The sequence below is a fragment of the Elephas maximus genome, chromosome 2 (assembly GCF_024166365.1).
Source record: "Elephas maximus indicus isolate mEleMax1 chromosome 2, mEleMax1 primary haplotype, whole genome shotgun sequence".
NCBI lineage: Eukaryota > Metazoa > Chordata > Mammalia > Proboscidea > Elephantidae > Elephas > Elephas maximus.
Window position 1 is genome coordinate 227760157 of NC_064820.1, and position 17773 is coordinate 227777929.

The following is a 17773-nucleotide window of genomic DNA, read 5'->3' on the forward strand; positions in this document are numbered from 1 at the left end:
AAGTAACAGACATCGAATCGCTAGCAAGGAATGCTGGGCGAAGGGGCGGCTGCGTTCAAATGGGAACCCTGTTTCTAGGAAACTATCCGCGCAGCAACTGCCTGCGTTCCTGCTTTCTAAACTCTAAGTTAAGGGTTTGTTTCTGACAACTGGACTCTTCGGGAACTCCACCTATGATTTAAAAAAAAAAAAAATTTTTTTTTTTTTTTAATCAAACCCATTGTGTGAATTACAACTCATAGTGGCCGTACAGGGCAGAGTAGAACTGCCCCATACGGTTTCCGAGGAGCGGCTGGTGGATTCAAACTGCTAACCTTGTGGTTAGCAGCCGAGCTCTTAACCACTACACCACCCTAAAAAAAAAAAAAAGAACCTGTTGTCTTAGAGTTTGACTCATAGGGACCCTATAGGACAGGGTAGAACTGCCCCATAGGTTTATCCAAGGACCGGCTGGTGTATTCGAACTGCTGACCTTTTGGCTTACAGCCATAATTTTCAACCACTGTGCCACCAGGGCTCCATTACCTAGAAAAGTTATTTCAGCCAAATAACTAAGTGAAATAACGAAGACAATCATAAATTTCAAGAGGTCACCTAGTCCATTAACTTGCCCCATCCTGAATTCACAAAATGTAGTGTGTCCTATGGTTTTAAAATATATCCAAAGCTACAAAAGGACTAAGAGACATTCCTTCCCTCTTTGATGTTAGCAACAAGTCAACATTTTTCATATTATCACATAAGCGTGTGGATGTTTTCCAGGCCTGATGGAAGCTGCTATAAAGGACGAATTCGCTTGCACACTGAAACCCCTACACTTGCATGAAGAAAACTGAGCAGTTTCTGCCAGGGGAACCACAAAGCCGCGGGGCTACGAAAAGCCGCCCCTCCAGGGATGTTTGGCCCAATAGCCTTTTAGGAAATCCCCAGGTGCGGCCAATCTTTGCCAACCTCAGCTCTATCAACTACGGCCGGAGTAGTTTAATACAATTAAAAACTCGGCTCCACGATGCCGTGTCGATGCTAGGGGAGCTGCTGATCTGACCGGGTTTTTGTGAAGTGGGCTTCAAGATTCTAGACCACTTAAAAATAGCCATCGGCTCTGCCTGGCCAAGACCAACCCCGGCTGACCGCGCCGTCAACGGTCCTGAGTGCGTTTTGAATTCTGGCAACCAAAGACCGCGAAGACGTGAAGGCGCGAAGGGGTGACCCAACCCCGGCTGGGCGGCTGGACGGCTGGGCGGCCGGGCCCCACCGCCAGGGCTCCCACCGCGCTCGCTGGCTCCCGGAACGCGCGGCGAGTCCTCAGCCACGCCTTTGTGACATCATCAGCCCGCGCGCCGGCCGCCAGCCCCAGCTGCTTCCGCCTTCTGCGCAGCCGCGGCCCGGGTGGCAGCGCTGTGACTGCGGCGGGCGGCGCAGGGGACGGGAGCTGAGCGGCAGGGGATGCTCCAGCAGGCGCGATGGCCCCTGCCATGCAGCCGGCCGAGATCCAGTTTGCCCAGCGGCTGGCGTCCAACGAGAAGGGGATCCGGGACCGGGCGGTGAGGAAGCTGCGCCAGTACATCAGTGTGAAGACGCAGAGGGAGACAGGTGGGCGCCGATGGTCAGCGCGCCGCGCACATGGCGGCCCGAGCCTGTTGCGGCGGCCGGGAGGGCCCGGCGGGCGGGAAGCGCAGGGCCCACCCTGGGGAACAGCCCCGGGGCGGCGCTGGCAGGCAGGCGAGCAGGGAGAGGGAACTGTACTTCGATTTCGGTTATGTGCAATGTTTCGTGACATCCATCGCGTGCTTCGGTGTGTCCCGCACTGTGGTGGCCGCGTACTTACTGTGTAGTCCCTTTTTACAGGTGAGGAAACTGGAGCCCAGAGGGGTTAAGGAACTTGGTGAAAGTCACATTCAGTAAGTGTGGAAGCGGGATGAGACCCAGGTCTAATTCCTGAGCCTGCTCTTGAAATCACTAAACTCAGCCAGGTTTATTCTGGTGTTCCCTTCATTGATTCATGCCTTCATTTGACCAATACCTTTAGGGCTGAAGATACAGGAGAGGAGACAGACAGAGTTCCTACCTGCAAAGAACTTCTAGTAGTAAAGCTGGGGGGGGGGGCGCTGGGGAGGGGAATAAACAAATAAAATAAAACTTGGGTAAGAAGGAAATGGAAATCAGGTAATATGATAGAATAAAGGGAGGGAGGGAGCACCTGTATACAGGCTGTTCCAGGAAGGCCTCTCTGCTGTGATGTTCTGAGATCTGAAAAGAGACAGGAAGCCAGCCATGCAGAGAGGCAGGAAAGAGCTGAACCTGCCCCATGCTTTAATGCCACTGCCCACGAACAGTGGATCAGTTGGTAGAAACAAGAGTAAGTAAGGGTGTCATAAGATGAAGTTGGAAATGCTAACAGTGGCCAGATCAGGCAGGGCTTTGTACTTTGGATGATAATTTCATGGGATACCACTGGAGGATTTCATTTACCTGGTACGAAATATGCTCCTGTAAACCCTGGAGTGGGAACTACAATGTGCAGTAGAGATTTTGTGTTTCAATAAGGTAAAGTTTGATCCATTTACTGCTGCTGCTAATGCATTTAGCATCTACTTGAAGGAAGAGGTATTCTCTATGCCTTCACTGATGTGCTTTAGTTTCTTTTATTTTGAAGAGAAATAGATGAGCCAGAAAAAAAAATAGAATTTTATGGAACATGTAGTAGATGGAAAGGAGGATAAAGACTGAAATTCCTGCCTTTGATTCTCTTAGGGCTCCTGCTGAGAGATTTCACTAATCTCATGGTTTCAGGTATCGCATATACGCTGGTGGTCCCTCTATCCTGAATTTTTCCTCAATCCAGACTTTTCCCGTTTTAAGCTTAGGCAGGACCGGCTTGCCTGGCACCTGGGTGTCTCACGGGCCCCTCAGGCTCAGAATGCCCAAAACCAGCTCATTTTTCTTCCCCCAAAACTGTTCCCCACCCACTTCTGTGCTGTCTTGTTTCAGTTGCTGGTTCCCGCCATCCTCTCATACTCTGCAGGTGGACACATGGTATTATCCTGGACTGCTCTCTCTGCCCCATCCTCTCCCCACCCCACCCCCACCCCATCCCACATCCAGTATCTCTTGGCCCTACTTATTTCACCACCTGAATTACTCCACCATTAACCATAAACCAAAAGAAACCCATTGCCATCTAGTCAATTCCAACTCATAGCAACCCTATAGGACAGAGTGGAACTGCCGCAGAGAGTTTCCAAGGCTGTAAATCCTTATGGAAGCAGACTGCCACATCTTTCTCCCATGGAGTGGATGGTGGGTTCGAACCGTTGACCTCTCGGTTAGCCACCAAACACTTAACCTGTACCACCAGGACTCCCTTCCCTGAACCATAGGCCCTCTGTCTCGTCAGGGCTCACGTACCTACGTACTTCTTAACTTCTTATCTCTATTTGTGTAACCCTGGAATCCATCCTGCGCAAACCAGCCCACGGCAATCTTCCTAAAACAAATCTGATTACATCACTACCTTTCTTGAGACTCGGGGGCTCCCCTCAGCTCCCACCTAACTCTTTCTGCTTCGTCAACAACAAGCTGTCAACAGTACACCGCTGCTCTTGTTTCTTCTGTTTGCTCTGTGAAGAATCTCACCCCCTTTCTGCTTTCAGTGTTTAGTCCAGTATCACTTCCTCCAAAAGCCTCCCCTCATCATTGCCCTCCCCCACTAAGATGCTAAATTCCACAGTAGACCTCTCTTGTAGCACTTAGCTGTTAACGTGGCATCCTTTCGCCTCCCAAACGCTATCAGCGTCCATCTGTTTTCTCAGCTGAAAGTCAGAGCAAGTCCAGCTGCAGAAGTTCCTGGCCATGCACAAGAGCAGAACAGAATCGTGTGCATCCCGAGGCCCAGATGCACAGCATGTGGGGCTGTAGAATGGGCCTGTTGCTCATTTGGTGACAAGGCCCCGGGTCTGCCAGAGGCTAAAGTGATGCAGGGGCACGAGGCCAGTTGGGTTGGACCCACTGCCTAGTGTCCAGCCCAGTTGGTGCTCATACCACCTAGAATTACATGTGTTATCCCTCCACCTCCATGTCTACAGTAGGTATCCTGGCCTTCAAAGACTAACTCTGCCTAGCAAATGTCATGGTCACAGTGATACTGAGAGGAGCAGAACGGTCTCTGCCCCAGCCGCCAGTTGCCATTGAGTCTGTTCCTACTCATGGCAACCCCACGTGTTTCAGAGTAGAACTGCACTCTATAGGATTTTCAATGGCCATAGCTGCCATGACAAAATAAACACAAGCTTGGAAGTAAATTGACCCGGCATTTGTATCTTTTCGGCAGACTCATAGGTTTTTTGTCTTCTTCTGGGCACGCTAAAGGAAATCTGAAGTTTTCCTCTCAGTAATCCTTGTAGCTGCCCATCAGCAGGAATCTTTATGCATCTTCAAGCAACTAACAGTTGCTCTGGTACGTTCACTGTTCCTGTTGGGCATTCACATTTATGGGATGAAGACTGTCCTTGGTTTAAGTTCCTCTTGCCCAGACCTATTCGTGCATATATTCAGCAGACATTTATGGGGCACCTGCTATGTGCCATTATGTCCACTGTTCTTGGCATCGGGGATACAGCAATGAACAGACAAAAATCCCTGCCTGGGAGAGCAGTGGGATGCAGACCCCAAATTCTCATAAGACCAGACTTAATGGTCTGACTGAGACTAGAAGGACCCCAGTGGTCATGGCCCCCAGACCTTCTGTTGGCCCAGGACAGGAACCATTCCCAAATCCAACTCTTCAGACATGGATTGGACTGGACAATGGGGTTGGAGAGGGTTACTGGTGAAGAGTGATCTCCTTGGATCAGGTGGACACTTGAGACTATGTTGGCATCTCCTGCCTGGAGGGGAGATGAGAGAGTAGAGGGGGTTAGAAGCTGGTGAAATGGACACAAAAAGAGAGAGTGGAGGGAGAGAGCAGGCTGTCTCATTAGGGGGAGAGTAATGGGGAGTGTGTAGCAAGGTGTATATGGGTTTTTATGTGAGAGACTGACTTGATTTGTAAACTTTCACTTAAAGCACAATAAAAGTTTTAATTAAAAAAAAAATCCCTGCCTGTTCTAGTGATTCTACGACTTTTTTTTTTAACATCTCCTAAAATTGAGGTGTATCTTACAACCAACCTTGTGATGGTTTCATTTGCATCATTGTTTCCTTTTTGGTGTGTCTTAAAACAGATGGTGTCCTGAATTCAGTGGAGATGATGGGGAAATAAGTGTTTTTCATGCAGACAGGGTTAGGATCATCTCAGCCCAGTGGTCTGACAAACAGGAGTTGTGGCTGTCATGACAGTGGGGTGGGCTAGAGTCTAAAACATCACCCCCGTTTGAAGTGGCTTCTGTGGTCATTGCATGGTGAGACTAGCTGTTGGATTTTCTCGTTTCAAAGCTTCTTGGTATTTACTCTGCCTACATCCATCACTATCACGTTCACTTCATTTATGTTGACATAACCAAATCTGTATTGGCAGAAACTTACAGTTCTGGCCCCGAGAAGAAAAGACAGAATGGAGTGAGACCACTTCAGGTGCTTCCCTTTTCTGAGTTTTGAAAGATATTCAGTAATGAGCATCTCTCTGTTTTACTTTAAATGCATCCAAAATTAGCACCTTGTTTTTGCCAATTAAATTCCTGGTCAAAAACAAGTGATTACTACACATATAGTAAAAGTCCATGTTTTCAAAGACAAAAGCTTCAAAAGAACACAGATAAACTGAGACAATGGCTATAACACTATCCACCAAGTGAATAGTGCTTTTATTCTTATGCAGTGTTTGTCACATGTGCTCTTATTTTTCACCCTAACCATAGCCCTCACGTAGATTACAGGTGAGGAAACTGAGGCCCGAAGATTTGTTGCCAGTTTTCTAAGACCGCACAGTTAGGGGTCAACCACGGGCTTATTTCGCCCATACTTTGCTGCCCCCGTAGAGGTGAGACAGCTGGAACACATGTTTGCCTCAGCGCCCTTTCCTGCCTGCTGTCTGGGGTCTAGTGTCACCCTGTTACTTTGTCCAAATCCAGTTTTCCATCGTGACAGCCTCAGCATAGCACGTGTATTATGCCTTTACCTGTAGTAAATGTGGGTGATCCAAAGGTAGTGGGTGTATAATATTGTCACTTACAGTTAGTTTCATATACTGGTGCACTTAGAAGAGCTGTCTGCAGATAAATATACACTATTTTTTTTTTTTTTTTTAAGGAGCCCTGGTGGCCTACTGGTTAAAGCACTTGGCTGCTAACCGAAAGGTCATCAGTTCAAACCCACCAGCCACTCTGTGGGAGAAAGATGTTGCAGTCTACTTCCATAAAGGTTACAGCCTCGGAAACCTTCTGGGGTAGTTCTACTCTGTCCTGTAAGGTCACTCTGAGTTGAAATCGACGCAACAACAGTGTACTGTTTTTAATTGAAAAAGACCAAGATACAGAGTAATAGAATATGATGCGGCTTATGCTACACACACACAAATAGACATTTCTGGCATCCCTTATACCAGGTAAGTGTGTATAAATGCATAGAAAAGGGTCTAGAAAGATCCACATCCCTCAGGCAACAGTGGTTCTTCTGGGGAGGGGACTGAGCCTTGGGAGGCAGTGAACAAGCCAAACTTTTGATTGTATGTGATTTTTTTTTTTTTTGCAGTAAAAATGTTTTTTATTTCTCAGGACTCTTTCAGTTGCAACTTGTGAGATTATCCAAGCCACACTAGTTGTGAGGGGAACAGATGAGACACAGCTTCGTTCAGGAGCATAACCGATGAGCCAGAACCTAGTTTTTCTCCATCCTCACGCAGGCCCACCCTCAAGTGGCCAGGTGGCTTGGCGAAGCTGTGCACCTCCTCTCTCCTTCCAGTCTAGTGAGAGCTGAGACTCTGTGCCCTTCCTCTTTCCTTCCAGTCTAGTGAGAGCTAAGACTCTGTGCCCTTCCTCTTCCTTTCCAGTCTAGTGAGAGCTGAGGCTCTGTGTACTTCATCTTCCCATCCAGTCTAGTGAGAGCTGAGACTCTGTGTACTTCATCTTCCCATCCAGTCTAGTGAGAGCTGAGACTCTGTGCCCTTCCTCTTCCCTTCCAATCTAGTGAGAGCTGAGACTCTGTGCCCTTCCTCTTCCCTTCCAGTCTAGTGAGAGCTGAGACTCTGTACCCTTCCTCTTCCCTTCTAGTCTAGTGAGAGCTGAGGCTCTGTGTACTTCATCTTCCCATCCAGTCTAGTGAGAGCTGAGGCTCTGTGTACTTCATCTTCCCATCCAGTCTAGTGAGAGCTGAGACTCTGTGTACTTCATCTTCCCATCCAGTCTAGTGAGAGCTGAGACTCTGTGCCCTTCCTCTTCCCTTCCAGTCTAGTGAGAGCTGAGACTCTGTGCCCTTCCTCTTCCCTTCTAGTCTAATGAGAGCTGAGGCTCTGGGTACTTCATCTTCCCATCCAGTCTAGTGAGAGCTGAGACTCTGTGCCCTTCCTCTTCCCTTCCAGTCTAGTGAGAGCTGAGACTCTGTGCCTTTCCTCTTCCCTTCTAGTCTAATGAGAGCTGAGGCTCTGTGTACTTCATCTTCCCATCCAGTCTAGTGAGAGCTGAGACTCTGTGCCCTTCATCTTCCCTTCCAATCTAGTGAGAGCTGAGACTCTGTGCCCTTCCTCTTCCCTTCCAGTCTAGTGAGAGCTGAGACTCTGTGCCCTTCCTCTTCCCTTCTAGTCTAGTGAGAGCTGAGGCTCTGTGTACTTCATCTTCCCATCCAGCCTAGTGAGAGCTGAGACTCTGTGGCCTTCATCTGCCCTCCCAGTCTAGTGAGAGCTGAGACTCTGTGCCCGTCATCTTCCCATCCAGTCTAGTGAGAGGGCTGAGACTCTGTGCCCTTCATCTTCCCTTCCAGTCTGGTGAGAGCTGAAACTCTGTTAAAGCCTGAGCTAAATGATCTTCATCCGTGAGGGGGTCATTGGTCCCTTCCTGAACCACCCCTCTGCCGTAGGTAGGCCTCGCCACCTCATGAGGTGAGCTTGCCCAGACCACTTCCCACCCCCCCCCACCCACCACTGCAGAGCATCCAACAGGGTGACAGCATATGCTGCTGCTCGGCCAACACCAGAAGTGCCCTGAACTTGAGCCTCATGCAGTATAAATCCTCTGTGCTTTCAGGTTCATCACTGTTTATGCCCTTCTAGTTTCCTTTACGGGAAGCCTTTCAAAACAAAAAAAGAGCAGGGCCTATGGTCCCACTTTGATAATTTCATGCTTCATTTTTATCTTCTTAAAACTTCAAATACACAAAAAAGTACACTTATGACTCAGCTTCAGCAATTATCAATATCAGGACCATTTGTCTAGCCTCTAGCCTGCCTCTCCTCCTCCCCGCTGGATTATTGTAAACAAGTCCAACCACTCATTTCATCTCCACGTGCTTCACGGTGTAGCTCTGAGAAATAAGGACTTCTTTTTTTTACCATCATAGTACCATTGTCACACCTTTTAAAAAATTCCTCGTAGGTTGTGAAATATCCAATTCGTTCCATTTCCCCAGTTGTCTCATAGATGTAATGAGAAATCAGAAGCCAAACAAGACCCACCATCACACTGGATGCTGTCTCCTAAGACTCTCAACTCCTAACACTTTCTATCTTTTTTTTTTTTTTCCTCCCCATGTAATGTATTTATTGGAGTGACTGGGTTGTCTGTCCTGCAGAATTTCACCCCATTTAGGGCTGTGGATTGCATTCCTGATCTCATATAGCGTGTTCCTCTGCCACCTGTGTCTCCTGTGAACTCATATTGATCGACTGATGTGATTGGCTGGCTCTCTTGCTCGGGAGGGCCTCTGCTGGCTGCCTGGTTGCCTTGCCAGGGACTGTCTCTGCAACTCGAGGGGCCGATTCTTCACACCCACTTCAACCTGCTGAATTCCTGCACCTCTTGTAGGACGTGCGGTTTTACCTTACAAGACCAGTGAAAATATTGGTTCGTGGGAACATTGGTTCATGGGTGAGATGCTCGTTTTAAGCAGGAAGAGGAACTAACTTTATAAATGGCCAGCTCGTGAGTTAATTTTTGGCTTTTGCAACGGCGTGTGCATCCCGATGTCGCTCAGATGATGAGAACAGGCTGCCCCCTGCCTCCTCCCCAGGGGCTGGTAAAGCTGTCCAGGCTGTCGACATTCGCATGTGTGGTGACAAGAAATGTGGACTTCCAAATTAAAAAAAAAAAGCACTTGTGGAAGAGAGAGAGTTGAAATGTCTATGGTCTGATTTTCGCTGCTTATGTGCAATTCTAAACTTTGAGGAGGAAATACGTAGACTTTAAACTAGATTTTATGCCGTTTTGCCCTCCAGGAGGCTTCAGCCAAGAAGAACTTTTGAAGATCTGGAAAGGACTCTTCTACTGCATGTGGGTACAGGATGAGCCTCTGCTGCAGGTAACACGCGCTTCCCACTGTCAGATGACTGTGCTTTTGGCGTGGATGGGTAATAGAGGCCTGGTCCTTCTGTAACTGTCAGTCCCCTGATTTGTTGTTGGGTGCCGTTGAGTGGATTCCATCTCATAGCAACCCTGTAGGGCAGAGTAGAACTGCCCCATAAGGTTTCCCCAGGCTATAATCTTTACAGACACAGATCACCAGCTCTTTTTTCCCCTAGAGCGGCTGATGGGTTCAAACCGCCAACCTTGGGTTAGCATCCGAGTGCATAACCAGGGGACCACCAGGGCTCCTTCAGGCCCCCAATGTACCCAAGCAAGTAGAGACCCGTTGCTTCCGTCACTGAGTTCTCACCTCTTGTCCATATGGAAGGCAAAGAGAGCGGTGTCAGAGCATTGAGGTTGTTAATTATCTCTTCAAATAGTGACAGATACCCATAGGGTGTAGATTTATTATTTCTCTGCCACAATTTTATGGGTCCCATTTGGGTTTTTATATTACTTATTTTGAGGTTTCTGTTTTGTCTTTAAGTTTGTTGTTTGTTGTCAAAAATAGCACGAAATAATGCTAGTCTAAGATCCAGGGCTCCAGGCTCACCCATCTCTGCCACAGCTTCACCGGGTAAACAGGGGCAAGACAGCCACCTCTCTGGGTGCTCGGCTCTTCATAAAGTGAGCAGCAGGCCCTCGCAGCCGATGCTGCTTCTGACTCAAAGCTCAGTAGAGACCTCACATAGGGACTAAAATGTGTGTGTACATTGGGCCCCGTTTTGTGAGCCCGCTGAGCCCACCACCATGTAAGGAAGTGCTTTTCACAGTGTTAAAAAAAAAACTTGCTCTTGCCGCATGCAAGCAGACCTGCCTTTGTGGAAGCAGAGGGGTCGGCCTTGAGGGTGCCTCGGGCATGTAAGAGTTCACGGGGAGATTTTGCTTTCCTGACGCACAGCCTCGGCACCCCCCCAAGCCGCGCAATCCTGTGGTTGGGCTTACTGCTTCTACTCCACTGAACATATTTTGAGTAGGACAGCAGGGCAAAGTATTTGTAAATTTCATTCCAAAGTAACAAAGGAACAGCTTTAGTGGAGGCAGAAGATATCGAGGGGAACACCATTTTGAAGTCTGGGAGTGCCTCTAACATGGATAAGGAAGATCTCAGGCTAGGTGAAGTGCCAGCCATTCTTTGCTGATGTAACCTCGTAAAAAGAATTCCCCTGTCGGACACTCCCCATGGCAGGACCCGAACCCCGAATTCTCCCCGCAGGCGAGTCCTCCCATCTCAGCAGGCCAGGTTCTTCTGATTACACCCTTGTCCAGGACAGAACACCTCAAAGGACGCTATAACCTTTGCTTCCCTAGGCTCTGGCTTTCCCATCGAGCACTGACCAAGCTGTGGGTTTAGTCTTGTGGGGCAAGAATCCCCAGTATCCAGCCACAGTCAAGTCAGCCTTTTGTCTTTTGGGTCTCAGATTATTTGGGGAATTAGAATGGAAACTGAACTTAAACTAGTAATTTTTAAAGCAAGGAGCGTTGGACCTGATAGCTAGAGATGCTTTTTGAACCTACAGTGTTAACAGCTCTGAGGCATATGAAGTTGACATGGTAGTTTGTCGAAATTGGGAATTTCATGTTGGATGCAGTTCACACTCCCCTTACTCATTTCTTAATGGAAGTGACATGGAAAACAGGAGGGACAGGTTTCCCACCAGCAGGTGCAAGAGGACACAGACCACGGTGCTGTCATCTCAGTATTGCACCCAATAATCCCAGTGTTTTCCCCCACCCACCCCGCAGGAGGAGCTAGCAAACACGATATCCCAGCTCGTCCATGTTGTTAACAACTCAGAGGCGCGTAAGTCTTGGCTTTTTCATGGCTTTCAAAACTTCCTTGGTCATCGGCTGTGGTAACTTCCTAGGAAACCTGCTCAGTACAGTGTCTCTCCTTTCTACAAAGTTGCAGTTTTCCAGGGTGCTAATGTAACGCGATGAGCCTAATGCTGAGTATGTAGACAGACAGCAGGTGACAAGCTGTCTCCTGTTAAAAAACAGGATGAACTCGGATGTGGACTTGGTACGAGGGCAAAGGAGTGTCTCATGGAGTCTCATACTTGACATCTCAAAGATTTCTAGAAACTGTTGTAAGAAAAATTCCTGCAGAGCCTCACAAGTCTCAGCTGTTTAATCCTCTTTGAGGTCGTGTCTACATAAGCCAGTGTTCACAGTAACTCGGGATGCCAGGTTATCTTCCCCAAGGTTAGAGCCATGGAAGGACCTCATTAGGAAAGCTATAAAATGCCTTCTCTTTACCAAAAAGAATAAGCAAAGAGAAAGATTAATTAAGAGATTTCTGAGGCATTTGGGTTTTGAGTCCATACAGAGGAAGAAAAAACCAGCAGAATTTGTTTGTTCTGCTTAGCGCTCCTACGAACAAAACCATCCCAATGGTTTTAATAACTTTCAGGAGTTCTCTGACTTTTAGCAGGGTTTCAGCTGAGTAGTAATGAACAAATTTTTACATATAGAATATAGGATAGGTTTGCAGATAGCCAAAAAGAATTGTGGGGAAAAGAAGCAAACCAGTAAAAAAAAACAAACAAAAATATTTTGAATGACAAGGTGCTAGTTTCATGGCTCAGAAGAGATAAATAGAATGTTTTGTGCTATAGTCCACCCATGTGATGCCTAACATCAGACAAAAAGTTGAGTTTCTACATGGGTCATACAAGTATTAATCAAAATTAACAGTTCTGGAGGAATTGTTAGGTATAAGTGTGATGGGAAGGGCCAGCAGACATCCTTAGGATCAGAGGATGTTTTGATTTTGAGAGGAACATGGCTTAGTAGTGGATAAAGAAAAACATCCACGGAGCACTCTAATTGAACATGAAAATAACACCTGACTTCCTGTTGTAATAATATGCTTTTATTTAAATGTAAAAGAAATTATTGAGCATATTTATTTATTGGCCAGAGTTTCTATATGTCAAGGATTCCTGAGACGAGTAAATGATCAGTGATCATAGTTTTTTTCTCTTCATTATTTTCTTGCTGTGTGGTAGCATGTTAACATGAGGACCAAGCATTCAGAGACTTTTCTTCCCGCAGAGCACCTGTTCATTCAGACCTTTTGGCAAACCATGAATCGAGAGTGGAAGGGGATTGACAGGCTGCACCTGGACAAGTACTACATGGTAAGACCGCAGGGGCTTTTTGTCCAAATTCACTTCAAAAGCCCTTGTGGAGAAGAGAATTTTCAGTGTTTTAGAAGCTATAGAAAGGTTCGCTTATGAAGCAGAGCAAGTTCCCTGTGAGCACACACCGTTTCCTTCCACATGGAACTTGGCTTTGTTTCATAAGTGAACAGACTGTTTTGGCTGTCATGGGAGTGGACTTGGGGGGCCATTAAACTGAAGAAACCAAACCCATTGCCATTGAGTCAATTCCGACTCATAGCGACCGTATAGGACAAAGTAGAACTGCCCCATGGGATTTCCAAGGTTGTAAATCCTTAAGGAAGCAGTCTGCCACATCTTTCTCCTGCAGAGCGGCTAGTGAGTTCAAACCACCAGCCTTTCAGTTAGTAGCCCAGTGCGTTAACCATGCAGCCACCAGGGCTCCTGGAGGGGTCATCAGACTATACCAGCTTCGTTGCTCTCCCGGCTCTGCGGAGCTGCTGTGATTTTCCTTTCCCATTTATGACAGAAGTCCTTTCTCTACAGCTGACCCGTCTGATCCTGAGGCAGTCCTTTGAGGTGCTGAAGCGAAATGGCTGGGAAGAAGGGTTAGTCAACTGTGTGTTAGCATTTGGTAACCTTAAAACTTTTACGGTGCTAAAGCATATTATCAACAGATTTTTTTTTTTTCATAATTAGATTCACACAGGACCACAGATTAAAAAAAAGGTTTTGTGTTTTATGCAATAGAGTGTTTTTTGATTAATCAGCTAATATTAATTGCCTGATCTAGGCCCACTGCTATTGATTGTTACGAGAAAGAAAAGCCATCTTTGCCTGTAGGAACTTGGAACCCAGTAGAAACAAAGTAGTGAAGCATGGGTAACAATTAACCTTTTATACCAATTCTAATGACTGCTTTTTTCCTTTGAAGATCTTGTTAGCCTTGGCTTTTTTTTTTTTAATATAAAATGTATTTTTGTTGAGAATATACACAGCAGAACATTCAACAATTTCTACATGTACAATTCAGTGACAGTGATTATATTCCGGGAGTTGTGCAACCATTCTCCCTCCTCTCCTGAGCTGTTCCTCCCCTGTTAACATCAACTCACTGGCCCCTAAGTTTCCTGTCTGATCATTTGAGTTGCTGGTGTCAGTTTGATCCCACATAGATAGATCTTTAAAAGGCATAATGCTCAAGGCTGTCTTCTTTACTAGCTAAGCTAAACTATTGTTTGGTTTTAAGAAGACACCAGGGGATATTTTTGGTTTAAGGTTTAAAGATTATCCCGGGGCAGTAGTTTCAGGGGTTCATCTAGCCTCCGTGGCCGTTAGCCTTGCACTTTTAATGGACTGTTTTGCGTTTGACTGTTACGCAGTGTGGGCACTCGACTGAACATGACTGGTTTCTCTTGGAGAAGAGAGGAATGCTGCATGCTGAAGCTAACAGACCCGTGTGTATTTTTTCCCTTAGCCGAATTAAGCTTCTTCTAGACGTCTTAATGAAGGAGATCCTGCATCCTGAGAGCCAGTCTCCGAATGGAGTGAAGTTCCACTTCATTGATATTTACCTGGATGAACTGTCCAAGGTGGGAGGGAAAGAGGTGAGAGGACGTGAGACATCCTACCAGCCATGCAGCAAAGCCACAACTAACCTGAACGGAAGCTGGGTTGGCTCTCTGGTGAAGGCCCAGATGAGTTGTTAATCAGATGCCCTCTGTCCGCCCTCAGCCTGCCCGGTAACCATAGCAACACTGAATGCTTTCGCCTGGCTTTTGACCCGGCGTCCCTGGGCGGTGAAAATGGTTAATGCGCTCGGCTGCTAACCGAATGGTTGGAGGTTTGAGTCCACTCGAGGCAACTCAGAAGAAAGGCATGGTGATCTGCTTCTGAAAATTCAGCCATTGAAACCCTATGGAGCAGTTCTGTTCTGACGGATATGGGGTGGCCAGGAGTCAACAGCACCTGGTTTGGTTTTTTGTTTTTTGTTGTTTTTTTTAAATCTTTTGACCCCATCATTCCCCTTCTAGGAGTACACCCTAAAGAGCTAGTAGGGCGTGTGGACAGAGCCCTAGGCACCGAGGGTGGACATCGCAGTCATACTGTGAAGCAGAACTGGAAGCAGTTGACACAATCAAATAAGGCATTTGATAGCAGAGAGACATGCTCAGGGTGGACTGAGCTTTTTTAAAGCAGTAGGGAAAACGCAGTAGATAAAGCTGTATCAATGGCTTGATCTTCTTTGAAAGCAGAGATTCATATAACCAGACACAGAGCTGGGAAGAAAGCATATATTTTTTTTTTATCATATTTATCTGAATTGGGGGTTATGATTAATTTTTACTTACTTTTTCACAAGTGTTCTGCAGTTAGCATGTTTTTTTTATATAAAGAGAATATAAATGTTACATTAAAGAAAGAATTCCCCCGTCTTATGCTTCCAGATAAGATCCGTATAGAATGTCTCCATAAAGTAGGGCGTATGCACATTGAAAATGTACAGTAATGCAGTCTGGACTGGGCAGGTTTCTTTGGGTTACTGCATTGGGGTAGCAGGGTGGCTAGAAGTGCTGCATGACATTGGAGCAGGGTTCCAGGTATCAGTGGGTGGACATGCAAAGGGCACTCTGGACGGTGTGAGAGAGGCATCATTCAGTCTGATTCCGCCTGGGTGGAAGTGCAGACACGTCCTTTTTCAAGGACATGTCAGAAAGAATAAAAAGCTTCCCCCCCCCCACCTCACTTTTTCTTTCCCATTTTATTTCTAAATTGCAGCTTCTGGCCGATCAGAATCTCAAGTTTATTGATCCATTCTGCAAAATTGCTGCCAAGACTAAGGAGTAAGTGGTTCACGTGTTGGTTTTTTCTTGCCTCAGTTGGTGCTTAATTGTGGAAATGTACAAATTGTTTTCCATTGTGGGGCATGACATGAGAGACCTGCAGTGGTTATCCAAAACTAAGAGCAACCACGTTCTTGACTCCCACTAGCAAAATACTGGAGGCTTTTGGAAAGGAATGGGCTCCTCTGGGTTTGACCTCAGCAGTTCTGGGAACCAGGCCCTCCCAGTCCTCTTTGGTTCTGTCACACAAAGAGCCCCTTCTGCCTTCTGTCCCTGGCCTCATCAGCAGCTTGTTGTTGGCTCCTCGCAGCCACAGGTGATGAGCCAGGTGCTTGCTCACGTGATGATCAGTCAGCCCAGTGGCTGATAGGGTGTGCTGTCGCTCTCTCCTACTTCTGTACCCTCAGCACTCCTTGAAACACCACAGCCCAGGCCATTTTTCTTAATCCCCTTCTCTCTGTTGTGCTTCCCCCTTCAGCCACACGTTGGTCCAGACAATAGCGAGGGGTGTTTTTGAAGCCATCATGGATCAGTCTCCTTTTGTACCTGAAGAGGTGGTGGAGGAGCAGAGAACCCAAGCGGGTGACAGCCAGCCCTCTGAAGAAGAGATCTCTGAGGGTAATGAGATGACATGGAGAAAAACGATCAGCAAAAAGAAGACAGGTACAAGAATCTCCTCAAAAGGTCATATTTTTCCTGGGTAAAACGCTTGTCAAACCCAACAATGTTTTTTAATACATTTTGTGGAATCTCACTGAAAACAACCTGGAATTCATAGAAGACGGCTCTGCCTTAGGGTGCTCCCCCTTCCCCAAGAAAAAAAGCAGAGGCATAGTAAGACAGCTGTGCCTGGGACGGGGTCTTCTGGGGAACCCCTAAGTCCAGCTACAGTGCACCCCTCAAGCTTCTGTGTCTCTCTGGGTTTCGGGGCTTCCTCCAAGGATTTTGTTGTTGCTATCGCTGTTGGTTTGGGGGAGTTTGGTGTATTTTAAGTATCCTGATGTGGGCTTGTACCTGTATGAGTGTTCTCTGTGGAAGACCTGAGATTTATAGTTACACTCCAAACGGCTCTCCGATGATCTCACGACTTCCTTCAGTTCTTTTTCTTTGGATGTTTAAATATCTCCCAAGACTTCCGTGCAGTCCAAGCCTTTGAAATGACACCCCATCAAAGCTCTCTCAGTGATTTGCAGCATCTCAGTGCTTGCATCAAGTATACGGTTAAGTTAGAGGACACCACACTTAGAAATATGGTACAGCCTTGACAGCAGAGATGTCAAAAACTAATGGCCAAGGAAAATTTAATAGAAGTGAAGGAAAAAAAGAGGCAGGATACAAAACTATGTAGGAGGAACCTGATTTATTTTAAACATTTATATATGCCTGCAAAAGAGAATCTGGAAAGATATGTACCAAAATGTCAATATTTAGCCCTGGGTGGTAGAATTATGGGTGATTTCTGTTTTCTTTATACTTTTCTAAATTTTCTACAATGATCATGTATTATTTTTTAACCAGAAAAAAAACAAGTCTTTAAAAGAAAAAGGAATTATTCTGATTTTAGATGGAGTGTAGGTGGCCGAGTTAATGAAATGTTCTTGAGCTAATTCTTCCTAATCCTGGGAGCAGTCTCTGGGCCTCTCCTGCTTGCCGTGTTTTTGCCGGTCTAAATCAGAGACCTCTCACTCTTTCCCGTTTGCAGGTACAGAGATCTCCCAGTTTCTTCATTAAACATTTATTGAGACCCTACTGGGTTAAACCCTGCTCTGTCTCCTCCAGGCCGGCCTTGAAGCCACTCCAAGAATGAGCTTAAAACCAAAAAAACAAATCAGTTGCTGTCGAGTTGATTCCGACTCAGAGCGACCCTATAAGACAGAGTAGAGCTGCCCTGTAGAATTTCCAAGGAGCACCTGGTAGATTCGAACTGCCAGCCTTTTGGTTAGCAGCCGCAGCTCTTAACCACTACATCACCAGGATTTCCACGTTGCAAAAGTAGCCCAGAAGTGAGAAGAGTCCTCAGCTCTGATTCATAGGTTGGTCCCCTTCTTCCTAAGCTGCTGACACTCTTTGAATTGTATTTTTAAGTGCTTAAAGTCAGGTTCATATAAACTCATTATGTTTCCCGAGGCGGCCATAAGGAGCACAGGTGACACAGTGGTTAAGCACTCAGCTGTGCACTGAAAGGTCGGCTGTTCAAACCCACTGGCCACTTTGTGGGAGAAAGATGTGGCCGTCTGCTCCCATAAAGATCACAGCTTTGGAAACCCTATGGGCAGCTCTGCTCTGTCCTATAGGGTTGCTGTAAGTTGGAATGACT

The 17773-nt window shown here is 46.6% G+C and overlaps 2 protein-coding genes across 5 annotated transcripts in view; one reads left to right on the forward strand and one right to left on the reverse strand.

Moving 5' to 3' along the window:
* HSF2BP (heat shock transcription factor 2 binding protein) overlaps positions 1-1303 on the reverse strand; it is a 188135-nt gene extending 186832 nt beyond the window's left edge. For both annotated transcript variants that reach the window (XM_049874975.1, XM_049874974.1), the window contains exon 1: positions 1122-1303. The gene's annotated coding sequence lies outside the window, so the exon portion shown is untranslated. The remainder of the gene's footprint in view (positions 1-1121) is intronic.
* A 30-nt stretch (positions 1304-1333) lies between these two features.
* The window catches only part of RRP1B (ribosomal RNA processing 1B), a 31188-nt gene continuing 14748 nt past the window's right edge, over positions 1334-17773 (forward strand). Inside the window, exons 1-9 of one of the 3 annotated variants that reach the window (XM_049874972.1) lie at positions 1542-1593; positions 6247-6541; positions 9362-9444; positions 11235-11292; positions 12546-12631; positions 13160-13221; positions 14091-14220; positions 15392-15456; positions 15935-16119. In XM_049874972.1, the coding sequence (XP_049730929.1) occupies positions 9415-9444; positions 11235-11292; positions 12546-12631; positions 13160-13221; positions 14091-14220; positions 15392-15456; positions 15935-16119 (616 nt within the window). In that variant the 5' untranslated portion in view covers positions 1542-1593; positions 6247-6541; positions 9362-9414. Of the gene's footprint in view, positions 1594-6246; positions 6542-9361; positions 9445-11234; positions 11293-12545; positions 12632-13159; positions 13222-14090; positions 14221-15391; positions 15457-15934; positions 16120-17773 lie in introns of all 3 variants that reach the window. The other 2 variants (XM_049874971.1, XM_049874970.1) reach the window with 2 other exon arrangements.